The sequence below is a fragment of the Lissotriton helveticus genome, chromosome 7, assembly GCF_964261635.1.
Source record: "Lissotriton helveticus chromosome 7, aLisHel1.1, whole genome shotgun sequence".
NCBI lineage: Eukaryota > Metazoa > Chordata > Amphibia > Caudata > Salamandridae > Lissotriton > Lissotriton helveticus.
Window position 1 is genome coordinate 558,601,452 of NC_136068.1, and position 12,197 is coordinate 558,613,648.

Sequence of the window (12,197 nt, forward strand, 5' to 3'; positions counted from 1 at the left end):
AGGTTTTTCCCAGAATCATGACCTCAGTCTTGAACCTGAGAGAGGTTTTGTTCATCCATAAGGAGATGCTACTCAGGCTAAGGCTTAAATCCTTGGGTCCATTTTTCTGTTTCGATGACAAAATCAAGATGACCTGTGTGTCATCTGCGTTGGAGAAAAGTGTCAGACCACACCTCTACAATTCATCAACCAAAGGGTGGACGTAGATGTCAAACAATAGAGGTCTTAACACTAAACTCAGTGCATGAGTCTCAGATCTGGCATAGGGGGGAAAATTTGAAATGTCAATCTGTCAAAAATGATCCAAGCCAGGCCCAAGCTGAGCCCTCAAGGCCCAGGGCAAACAGTCTCTCCTCCAAAATGGAATAATACACCGCTTTGAAGGCGAGGCTAAGGTTAACAAAAAGAACGCAGCCGTACTTGCACAAAGGAGCTGCCTCCAGCACTCGGTAATGACCAAGAGGGCGAATTCCGTAATGTGTTCAGCCCTAAATCCAGACTGAAAATGATGATGTAAATTCTGAGCCTCCACAAATGAGATAAGCTGGCTATTAATATGTTTTTCCAAAACTTTGGAAAAGATAGGAAGAAGGGAAATGGGATGAAAGTTGGGCATATTGGTCGGGTCCAAGTTGGTTTTTTTCAGGAGGGGAAGGACCATAGCATGTTTCTATTTCTTGGGAACCAGCCACTCACCAGCAAAGATATTAAGAAGATTTCTTAACATAGATTGCAAGGTAGAGTCAAGTTGCCTGATAATGTTAGGGGGTAGAGGGTCGAAAGGAGAGCCTAATTTAATAAATTTAAATAGATTGCAAATGGTATTGAAAGTCATAATGTCCAACAAGGACCAAGGTGCGTATTAGCAAGAACCTCGTTAAAATTGTCGCTGTATTAGCGTCAGGAAACTGCTGCTAAAACGGCGATAATGGGTTTGCTAATATGCTTTATAGAATTCAAATAGAAGCCCAGATTAGATGTCCTGCACATCTAACCTGGGCTTCTATTGGAATTCTATAACACATATTAGCAAGCCCATTATCGCCGTTTTAACGGCAGTTTCCTGCCACTAAAGCGGCTATAATTTTAACGAGGTTCTTGCTAATATGCCCCCAAGTCCTTTAGGTGTTACATCAACATTAATCATGGTGATGTTAAAAGGCATGGTGGGATTCTAATAGTTAAAGGCAAAGCAAAATGGTCAGACAATAATAGTAGCACAGGGGGAGTAGTCACCAAGTCTGAGACATTGGGAAAAACTGCATCCAACAATTGGCTGGCCAGATGAGTAGGGCCAGTGTTGCACAAAGTCAGGCTGAGGACACCAAGATCCACTATGAGAGTGGAACTCAAGGTGCACATGGGATCCTGCAAATGAAGATTAAATCAACTAGTAGGATGAAATGTGTGGAGCTACCAAGTATGGCAAGGAGGTACACCAATTTCCTGTGTAACCAGGTAGACGATACAATAGGGCTCCTGAGAATGTGAATTTCAGTGTAAGCGAGAGCACAATACAGAAATATCTACAGTCAGGAACAGAGAATTTTTTAGTTTTACACTGGAAGTCGTTTTTTTTTAAATAATGGAAATCCCCCTGCCTGTCCTGTCTTGTCTATCTTTCCTAACTATAGAATAGTTAGGGGGAGGGCCGTAATTACATTTGGTGCAGAGCCCTCGCGAAGCCATGTCTCAGTAAGAAGCAGTGCATCAGGCTGAGAAGCCCGTAAAAAGTTGAATAGATGTTGTTGGTGTTTAGGGAGAGACCGACAGTTAAAACTGAAGAATCAAAATTCCCTGGTCTGACTAGATCCTCCAGAAGACTCAAAGATATGGTAAGCCATAGTGGGGGAAACCTCAAAGCTGTTGGCTGCAGATGAGTAACAGGCATTACTATCATTACTGTTTACATAGATAGAACACACATAATTACAGTTGCTGCAGGCTAAAGGACTGACCCCAGGCACCATAATCTGACAATCCGTGGGGCGGACAAGCTGTAAAGCCTTTAATTGGTTCGGAGTTTAAGCTAACCTCTCCAGTAGACGGGGACCAGGGTTAGTGGCCCCTGGCCCTGGCGAGACATGGATGGGTGCAGACGGGCTTGACTTTGGCACGTCTTTCGTGCACCAGCGGCACCCCTGCTGCACATGTCTGTGGCACATTCACCCCCCGCCCATTTCAAATAGGGCCGTGTTACTTGGAGCTAGATTGGAGGTGGCAGAGAAGTTATGGCACAACAAAAAAGGCTGTCTGGTGAGGAAACACTTGAACACATGCTTTACCCGCAGCCCAAAAGAATAACACACAAACCCCAAGTCCCCCTGAAACACCCTTTGTTCCCACAGCAAGCAAGGATTAAAAAAAACAAAGCAAGCAAAATAAAAAACAGAGTAATTAAAAAACAGTATTAGCCAACATACGGAGGAACATGGGGAAAATATATATTATTAAAAGGCAATATCAGACATAATATAGGCAGAACGAGCAGTAGTAGAGGCAGCTTTATCCAAGAAATGAGCCCCTACCTAGCCACTGCGCATCCGCTCCCCAGGCATCTTAAAGAGGTCTGTGTCACTTGGAGCTAAACCGAAGGCGGCAGAGAAGTTATGGCACAACAAAAACAGCCCTCGGGCGAGGAAACAGCACATGAACACATGCTTTTCCTGCAGTCTAAAAAGAATAACACACAAGCCCCAAGTCCCCCCGAAACACCCTTTGTTACCACAACAAGAAAGGTTTTAAAAAACACAAAGCAAGCAAAATAAAAAATAGAGTAATTAAACAATATTAGCCAACATACCGGGGAATGCAGGGAAAAGCTATATTTTTTAAATGAACTAGCAGACATGAGAATATAGATAGAACAAACAGTAGAAGAGGCAACTTTAATAAAGAAACGAGCCCCTACCATGCCGCTAAAGCAAATGCTTACATTCAGAGGCACTGTCCCCCAAGATATATTAAGAGCACCTCTGTGGTCGCGCATCTTTGAAATCAAAACATTTTCCACTACAGAAGATTATAAATACAACACTCTGCCAGACACACATGCTACCTATCCAAAAATGTACTTTGGCACCACACATGAAGCACTGTACAATGCAATACAATAGCAGCACCTCAATCCTTAATTTCGGGAACTGGCTGCTGTTGGCTCTTCACCCCACCTTTTTCCAGTTCCACTGCACCTGCTACACTAATGATAGCTTGGTCCATATGCTCAGGGCCACTGCAATTATACAATTGTGCCGCTGCTGCGATTTCCGTACAATTATAAATTTGCTGCATTTGCCATATAATCCATCATCTGTTGCATAATATTCAGATTTTAACAAAAAATGTTGTTTACGGCTCAAACGGTTCAAAAGTTACTAAAAACGCAGTGAAACATATTGCCGGGCAGTGGATTGCAACTAACAGTCTTAACAAGTTTAAGAATGATAAAATAATGTAGTAATACTATCCCAAAATGTGACAGATGTTGCCGTGTAAGTTGTCTTTTCTTGCCACATAATTTACTCAACTCTGCCACATAATTCCAGTGGCCCTGCTTATGCTCCATGCATGGTCACACAGCAGGCTTCACTCAGCTCTTTACCTCCTTCAGCCCTGGTGTTACTGATCCTGCTGCAATAACAATAGATGTGCCCCTGTGGTCTGTCCTAACCAGTTTCCACTTTGATCCTTAGCCTTCTGAGTCCTGGAAGTAGGTTGCATTGGGCTTTTCACACCCATCTGCTGCGCTGCATCTGTCATATCAGCCATACTATAAATAAGGCCCATTCAACTCTGCATATTACCCTCTAATACAAGACAGGCAACAATCCGAGCTCTTAATACCACATGTCTCTTGCTTCTCTTACTCCCATTGTGTTGCCACCTCTTTTGATATTTTAGAGAAAGTCATATATGATCAGTAAAAAATGTTGGCAGTTGACAACCCTTTTAAAAGAAACAGATACACAATAGGAATGTTTATATTTCTCTGTGAAATAAGCTCATAATATAGGAACAATAATGCTGCCACATCTATAGGTAATATTGCCTTTTTATATGCCTCCAGAGCGTAAAGAAGCACTACTACAGACTGTTGGTTACAAGCCTAAGTAACTGTGCCAATATATTTATGGCCCAGCATGCATGTTGTTTTCCTCGCTTACATGCCCCATAGTATGAGCGACTCAATAGACGTTCCTTTAGAGAAGTCAAACCTATCGACTTTGTCTGTGCTTAACTTGTATATTTTGTGGTCACATTACAAAGAACAGTCAGCCGTCTATACACAGAAGGTTCCTGAACAATTCTAAGAAATGCTTCTTCATGTCTGTGCACCTGCATCATCGACCCCCTGTTAGAACTGCAACCAGAGTACACACCCCATGCAGTGCTTCGCAATAGCTTCACTCTCATGCACACATCTAACTTGCCAATTAAGCAGAATATTTCTGTATAAGTAACCCTGATCATATTGGCTTTGTAAATACTTGTTTTACTGCATCGATTAGGCCCTCATTTTGAGGGCTGCAGTAAATCTGGTAGCGAATAATATCCGGGAAAATAAAGACTACACTGCGTTCACAGTGTAGTATTACCTCCCTATTGTGAGAATAGCATGGTAATAACACGTTTTCTCTAATTCTGAGCTGCAACACTTTCACCACGTTTAAGCCAGTGAAATATGTACAGAGAAAAGTCAATAGTCAGTGCGAACTGTATCTTCAATTTATAATGCTGATTCAAGCGCAACACCTGTTTGAGACTGAATGAAAACTACAGAGGCCCTGAAAATGAGGCAATAGCTGTCAGAATTTCACACTGAGAAAAAAGTACACAATTGCTTACGGGCTATATATATTGCACAAATTGGGCAGTGTTAGGTCGTGGGCTAAGTATATTGCACATATTTGTATGTGACTTAATACCCCGAGATTTAGACCCCAGGTAAATCAATATCTCCAAACCGAAACCGACTTGACCAAATGATGGGATGACAGGCAAACAATTACACGTAATAAGGCTCAATAATATTAAAAGCGCAAGCACGTCCAAAACAGTTCAATGTGTGTGTTTATCAGACATACACTCTCGAAGTAATGTGAGTAGAGATTGTATAAAATATTTTCAGATATAAAATGACATCTTTTGTTTTGCTAGAGAAGCGCTCTTAATTGTTCCCCTCAAAAATGGCTTACAGACATCTCTAAAAGCAATTTCCACATAAATCTTTCAATGTGCTGAAATGTACCTTTGCCCTAGCTTAAGAATAGGAGCCCCCTTTCTTGTTACTCCATGCCCAAGAACATTACACTTTCAAAGAGAAAAGAAAGCGCTTAAATCATTTTCTCTATTGTAATAATTCGAAAGCGTCAGAATGAATCAGTATGGGGAGTTTATTGTAATAAGAAATACAGCTTTATCTTCTTTATGGAGACTAGAGTTGATAAGATGGGGGCTAGAAAAGAAAATGAGAACTCAAATACTTGGATTTTTAAGGACGTGTGAACCTTCCTGGATAAACACAGTTTAAATCAGTTAATGCTGCATTTGAAGTGGGATTCATAGATATGGGATAATTCCAGTCTATCTCTAGTGGTGGCTTGAGTACCAATATTATTACACCATATCATCTCATGTGCATAGATAAAGTGCATATGGACACCTGAGGGTATCTTGTTGCTGAATACCAACTGTTTTTTGTTATTCAAGCAAATAGAAATTTTTGTATAGACCCTAGAAGGAATAAAGGCCGAGTGGTAGCACCACGATTCAAACATGTGAGAGAGTCGTCAAACAAATATCCCTCAAGTGGATTCATTCATTTAATAAGCCACCAGACGAATACGATCTGTATGGGTTCTTCACCATACCTATCTTTACACACATTACTGTGGAGACGACCTAATTATGACTATAATCACACATTATCACTGTGGGGAATTAAACATCACTGTAATCGTGCAATATCTCTGTGAGAACTTGTACATGACTAAAATCATGCACTATCTCTGTGTGCCTTCCCTGTGCATCCCATTAATCACACACTATCTCTGTGAGGGCCTGGGCATGTTTTTAATCATACTCTATCTCTGTGGGGACCTGGGCACGTCTGTAATCACGCACATTCTCTTTGGCAACCGTGGTAACACTATAGTCACACACCATCTCTGTGGGGACCTCAACATCTCTATATGTACACACTATCTCTGTGGGGACCTGGTCATGTCTATAATCACACACTATCTCTGTGGAGACCTGGTCATGTCTATAATCACACACTATCTCTGTGGGGACCTGGGCATGTCTATAACCACACACTATCTCTGTGGGGACCTGGGCATGTCTATAATCACACACTATCTCTGTGGGAACCTGGGCATATCTATAATCACACACTATCTCTGTGGGGACCTGGGCATGTCTATAATCACACACTATCTCTGTGGGGACCTAAACATCTCTATAGTCACACACTATCTCTGTGGGGACCTGGGCATGTCTATAATCACACATATGTCTGTGGGGACCTGGGCGTGTCTATATTCACACACTAGCTCTGTTGGGACCTGGGCACGTCTATAATCATACACATTCTCTTTGGCGACCGTGGTAATACGATTGAAAGGTTTCAGCACTCCGTCCATCATCTCCATGTGTTTGCTTCGACTTTAACATCATCAGTTTCACATTCTCTGTATGGGGCTTTGTGAATATTGAAAAGTAGTGAAGTTAGACTTTTGGTCTAAATCTACCTTTGTGAATACTGAAACGTACTAAAGTTAGACTTTTTGTCCAAGTTTACCTTTGTGAATCGGGCCCTTTTTTAATGAAGACTTAAACACAAACATCTTCATGCCCTATCTCTGTGGGGACATAAACATCTCTATAATAACACTATCTTTGTGAGGACTTGAACATCATTATAATAACACACCATCTCTGTGGGGACTTGAACATCTCTATGATAACACACTATCTCAGTGGGGACTTAAACATTGCTATAATAACATATCATCTCAGTGTGGACTTGAACATTCCTATAATTACACACCACCTGTGTGTGGACTTGAACATCATTAGCTTCACACTCTTTATAATGGGATTTAAGCTTTGAATGTACACACTATTTCTTTGGAGGCTTAAACACAATGGTCTTGACCCACTATCTCTGTAGGGACTCGAACATCTATTTTGTCAAAAATGCAAGCAGCTAATCAAGCTCTGGGTTCCACTTGACCATGTTCCTTGGTTGCATATGTTAATTTCTTTATGTGTTAGTTCCCTTAACTCCTAAAATTTTAAGCGCTAATAAATAGGTTGAATACAGCTTTAAGTGTCTTTCTCTAAGCATGATATATTTTCTGGCACATTAACATAATCTGTCATTAATGTATACCCCTAGTATATATGCAGCAATTCATTTATGAATAGATTATAATGTTGTTTGTGTATTTTGTTGATAAAATAAACATTTAGCCATGTGCCTTCGACTGTATTCAATCACAAATAGTGTTACGGACTAGGTCCCCACAAAGATGGTAGCACGTGTTCAAGTCCCCACAAGGATGGTGCTGTGCGCACGATTAAATAACAATATATTTGCAAATTTAAAGCAGGATCCTGTATCATGATTTTTTTCTTAACATTTTTCTGTTATTAGTGTGTTTTAAAAACATTGGGAAAGGTTAGTCCCCACAAGGCTGGTATTCACACATAGTCCCCACAAGGATGGTAACCTGTGCGTGTGCGTGTGTGTGTGTGTGTGTGTGTGTGTGTGTTTAATGATGTTTTGTGCTTGCATGCGTGTACAGGGCCGGCTTTAGGGTAGTGCGACTGGTGCAGCCGCACTGGGAGTGACCTAGAATGGGGCAATGACCTCGGGAGGGTTGTGAATAGTAATAATGTACGATTTAAAAGCACCTGCCGCAGAGTTCCCTGTGCAGCAGCAATAAAAATGTCATGATTACTCTTGTGAATAATGTTACAGCTAGAGAGAGATCGGAGTTTTGTCTAGTGGCTCGCCGTAATTTAAGCATCGTGAGCGTTGCTATGCCTGCTGCACAGAACTGATCTGTGTTTTGAATGGATAGCGGACTGGAATAGTAAAATCAGCCTTAACCAGTATTTTAAAACAAATGAAATGTATTTGAAACCGGGGATAGGGAGAAATGAGGGGCACCTTTGGCCAAGTGGTAGTGATGGACTCCGAAGAGTTAGTCATATGAGGGGCGCCAAAAAAGATTGTTGCTCTGGGCGCCACTAGCTCTGAAGTCTGCCCTGTTTAGAAATCTACATTTGTGAATGGGATAGTTCATATAGACTGTATGGCTTAAATAAAAAAACATTGTGATTGTTTGAAAGTGAGTCTCAGTTAATTAAAATCATGATTCAAACTTCAGGACCTGCTGTAGAATCTTTGGAGGCTGGTCTGACTACCAGATTCGGAGTGGGGGGATCCATAGGTGCCAGTGATGGTTTGCGAATATTTCCTCTGGACAAACAACCCAAGCAAGTAAATTCCGCCATTTTATTTCCTTCAGGTACGGGGCAGCCTCGCGACCAACATCATCAGTGCTGTAACGTCTATGGCTTCAATGCTAATCTACATTGCATACATGTTAGCACGAAGTATCTTTTCTATTTGGAGGTCCTCTTGCGACTATAACTACCCAGAAATGTGTGACAAAGTTAACCAAACTCAGGTAAGTGCCACTTTTAACGACTTGTTACCTACAGTTAGGTAAAGACAATCTGACAGCTGGAAATGGCTGTATTTGACGCTAACAGTGCTGTTTTATTTGTTGTTGGGGTCCAATTGAACACCTGAATTGTTTGACTAACTGCTGTGCTCAAGAGCTAAGTTGATCAACTTTGGCTTGAACAAAACATAGAGTGAGAACGTACTTGCAATCTATTTGTACCTATAGTCTGTCTGATTTGCATAATAAGCTAGGAGCTGCACTTTTATCTTTCAGTTGCGAGGACTCCAGTAGTGTATTTTTGATTTAGGGAGTAAAATGCACTTTTTTGTCAGAGGCTGTGATAGAGCGCGCGAGGCCACCCGACCAATAGTTTCGCCGTTTCCGGCTTCAGGGCCCATATACTTATCAAATCACCATATACATCGATCAGGTGACTTCACGAGCTCTATCAAGTTGGGGTGCGTGTGTTCCCTGCTACCAATTTTCAGTGCACCCGACTTACCATCCACCGATGCGGGTGCCTAATGACCACAATGAATCAGGGAGCTAGCTGTAAAGGAAAGGCAGCAAAATACAAACCCAACCAATATCATTCAAATACTGTTTAAATGACCACGGACAACTGGAAGTTTTAAAATGTTTATCTAAAGTTCAATATTTTCTTGCATGAGATACAGTAAAATAAGGCAATCAATAACCAAGATAACGTAAATCACATAGGCAGAAAGAAATAATGACAGAGTAATCATCAAAGTATTAATAAAATGTAACGAGAAAAGATACTATGTAAAGTCAGTATTATCTAAACAGGGATAGACTAAGTGTGTGTTACTGTAGAAGAGCTTATAATGAATAACACGCTTCACTTAAGGTGAAGGGGCCTTTGAACAATCTAGGCAACGAAGTTCTAGACCATATCAGAAAATGACACACTGCTATGCAAAATATAATTTCTAACAATTGAGAAGACATAGGAATAACTTTGCAAAATTATAAATGACTGTTCAATAGTTGCGGAAAGGCATGGAAAATATCACATATGCAATGTTTAAACTTTATTAAAGCAAAAGTTAGAAATTCAGAAGGTGCAAGAATTTCAAGAGGTTCAGAGTAATATTTACCTAAAAAAGGTGTGGAAACCAAACCCTGGCCACGGGTCTGTTAAGGACAGGAAACCCTCAAGGAAGGATACCCCTCAAAGGACAGCAGGTGCAGAATGGACACCCAGGACAGGACAGGATACCCTCGGAATAGGAATCAGGACAGGACCCTTCAGGACAGGACAGCAAACCCTCAGGACAGGACCCTCTTCAGGACAGGACCGGAACCCACAGTTCGGAAGCAACGCCTGCGCTCCACCCGCTCTGCAGTTATCGATCAAGACCCCGATTGGGTCAGCGAACTCCCAGCTAAGTGCTTTGCCAGCACTTTAAGGTTCAGTAAAACCTTAGTCTATGGTCAAATTCGGACAGAGTGCTCCGCAGCGCTCTGTATCTTCAGTCACCTATTGAGTGCGTTGGGTCAGTGACAGGTCAGCTAAACCAGACAAGTCGGACGGTTCACTAGGTGAACCCAGGGTAGATATACAGTTTGGGGACAGTGTACCACCCCCCAATGTTGCAAAGTGTCAGAATCCCTCAATTTCGATTGGTCCTAAGGTAGGGTTTGGGTAACACACCAATCACAATACGCAATTTGAAGCCTTCATTTACATATTTGGGTACCGCCTAACGGGTTTGGGGTTCCCATGAGCTAACAGTAGCGCAACATTACAATGTATCACATAAGGAGCTACATTCGCTGTTCTCGCAGGGCAGAGGTGACTTTCTCAGGAGCATCTCGCCCATCACTGCCAGCTGGCTATGTTCCATCAGCCAAGGTCCCTCGTGCTGCCGAATGTTGCACAGGCGCAGAAGGGACCTCCAATATGGCTCTCCTCTTACTCAGACCCCCATTTCCCGCGGTACATGAAAAGTAAGCGAAAACAAATTAATACATAATAATGTCATTATGAAAAACACATCACAGGGTTGGTACTTTTAACTCATCATCAAGAAATAAACTTATGCAATTAAATGTTAGCTACATTGAGACGGACACAAGAGCAGTGGCACGAGCAGTACCACATGATAAGCACAGCTATGAATTACGCATGCGCACAACTTTCCCTCCACTTCTGCAGACGCGTCAGGACACGTGAGTGTGGCTGACGCATGCGCAGTAACTAAAATACAAGCGGCGGCCATTTTAGAGGACACAGATTAAATTCATTAGAAATACACATAGGCAAGCGTCTTAAACTTTTACTCAAACTTAATATAAATGTTAGTAAGACGTACATTTATTACCTTGTTATACATAAACGAGGTTCTTGATTTCGGCAAGCCGCAAAATATGCGAAGCTTTGCTTCATCAATCCCCTCTTTGATGATATCTACTATCATCACAAATTATAATGGAACCAGATGCCAACTTTCTTTCACACTTTATAAAGTTCTATTTCTTCCAGCAGCCGTTCTAACTTTTCTCTCTCAGTTTTTGCAGGGTGAGAAGTCTTCACCTTTTTGTATATCTGATCATTCACTTCCTCTAATTCAATCTCATCCACACTTCGTTTCACTCCTCTTGCATTAACCTCGTGCTTTTTGGTGCGCTTGCGGTATTTACAGCATAAGAAAATGGAAAGTATAATAAGACCTATAATACCAATTGGCATCAGAATTTTGAATAATAAGCTTTTACCTATGCTAGCAAGCCAATGACCTACATTTGAGAGACCATCTACCAGTCTCTTCCAGGCACTATCAACCTCGAGTGGTTTGAGTTCCTTTGCCAAATTAGTAATGTTTTTCACATATCTTTTGATCTGTACACTTTTGTCCGGAATATAAGTGCAACAATGTTGCGCCTTCAACATCCGGCAGACTCCGCCCTCTTTCGCTAATAAGGTGTCAAGAGCAAGTCGATTTTGTAAAACCATTGATCTGATCGCAACCATTTCAGTATTGACCAGCAGAAATCCATGAGCTGTTTCAGTAGACAGCACATCTACTATAGTAGACAATTTGCAAATTCTGTGAGTGTTCAGAACCACTCCCACTCCAGGTATCAGTGCACTGAAAATACTACCCATAATTTCACCTATACTTTCTCTTTTACTACGCACTAAGCCGTTAGTATCTTCATTGCTTCCAGCTTTTCCATTCACATGGTATATTTTCGGGAAAACAATGCCAAAGTAGCAGCTCCCATACCAGTGATCCGGCAATTTGAAATAAGCCTTGTCCCCACAAATGTAATAAATTCCAGGAAACACAGGCTCTGACCCATTTTTGAAACCCCAACCTCCAATTACCTTGTAATTATGTTCGCATTCACTGGAACCAATGAAAACATTATTATAATAGCTAGTCTTCTCGCGGTGAAGACATAGCTTGCCTTTCTTTTCAAAATCCAGCAACAGAGCAGGACCCGCTCCACCAGATGAGGTGCCTT

At 41.5% G+C, this 12,197-nt stretch overlaps 1 protein-coding gene across 4 annotated transcripts in view; it reads left to right on the forward strand.

The window, feature by feature from the left end:
- LOC144766889 (membrane-spanning 4-domains subfamily A member 4D-like) overlaps positions 1-12,197 on the forward strand; it is a 724,286-nt gene that overhangs the window by 508,544 nt on the left and 203,545 nt on the right. For all 4 annotated transcript variants that reach the window (XM_078650596.1, XM_078650598.1, XM_078650599.1 and 1 more), the window contains one exon: positions 8,541-8,702. In XM_078650596.1, the coding sequence (XP_078506722.1) occupies positions 8,541-8,702 (162 nt within the window). The remainder of the gene's footprint in view (positions 1-8,540; positions 8,703-12,197) is intronic.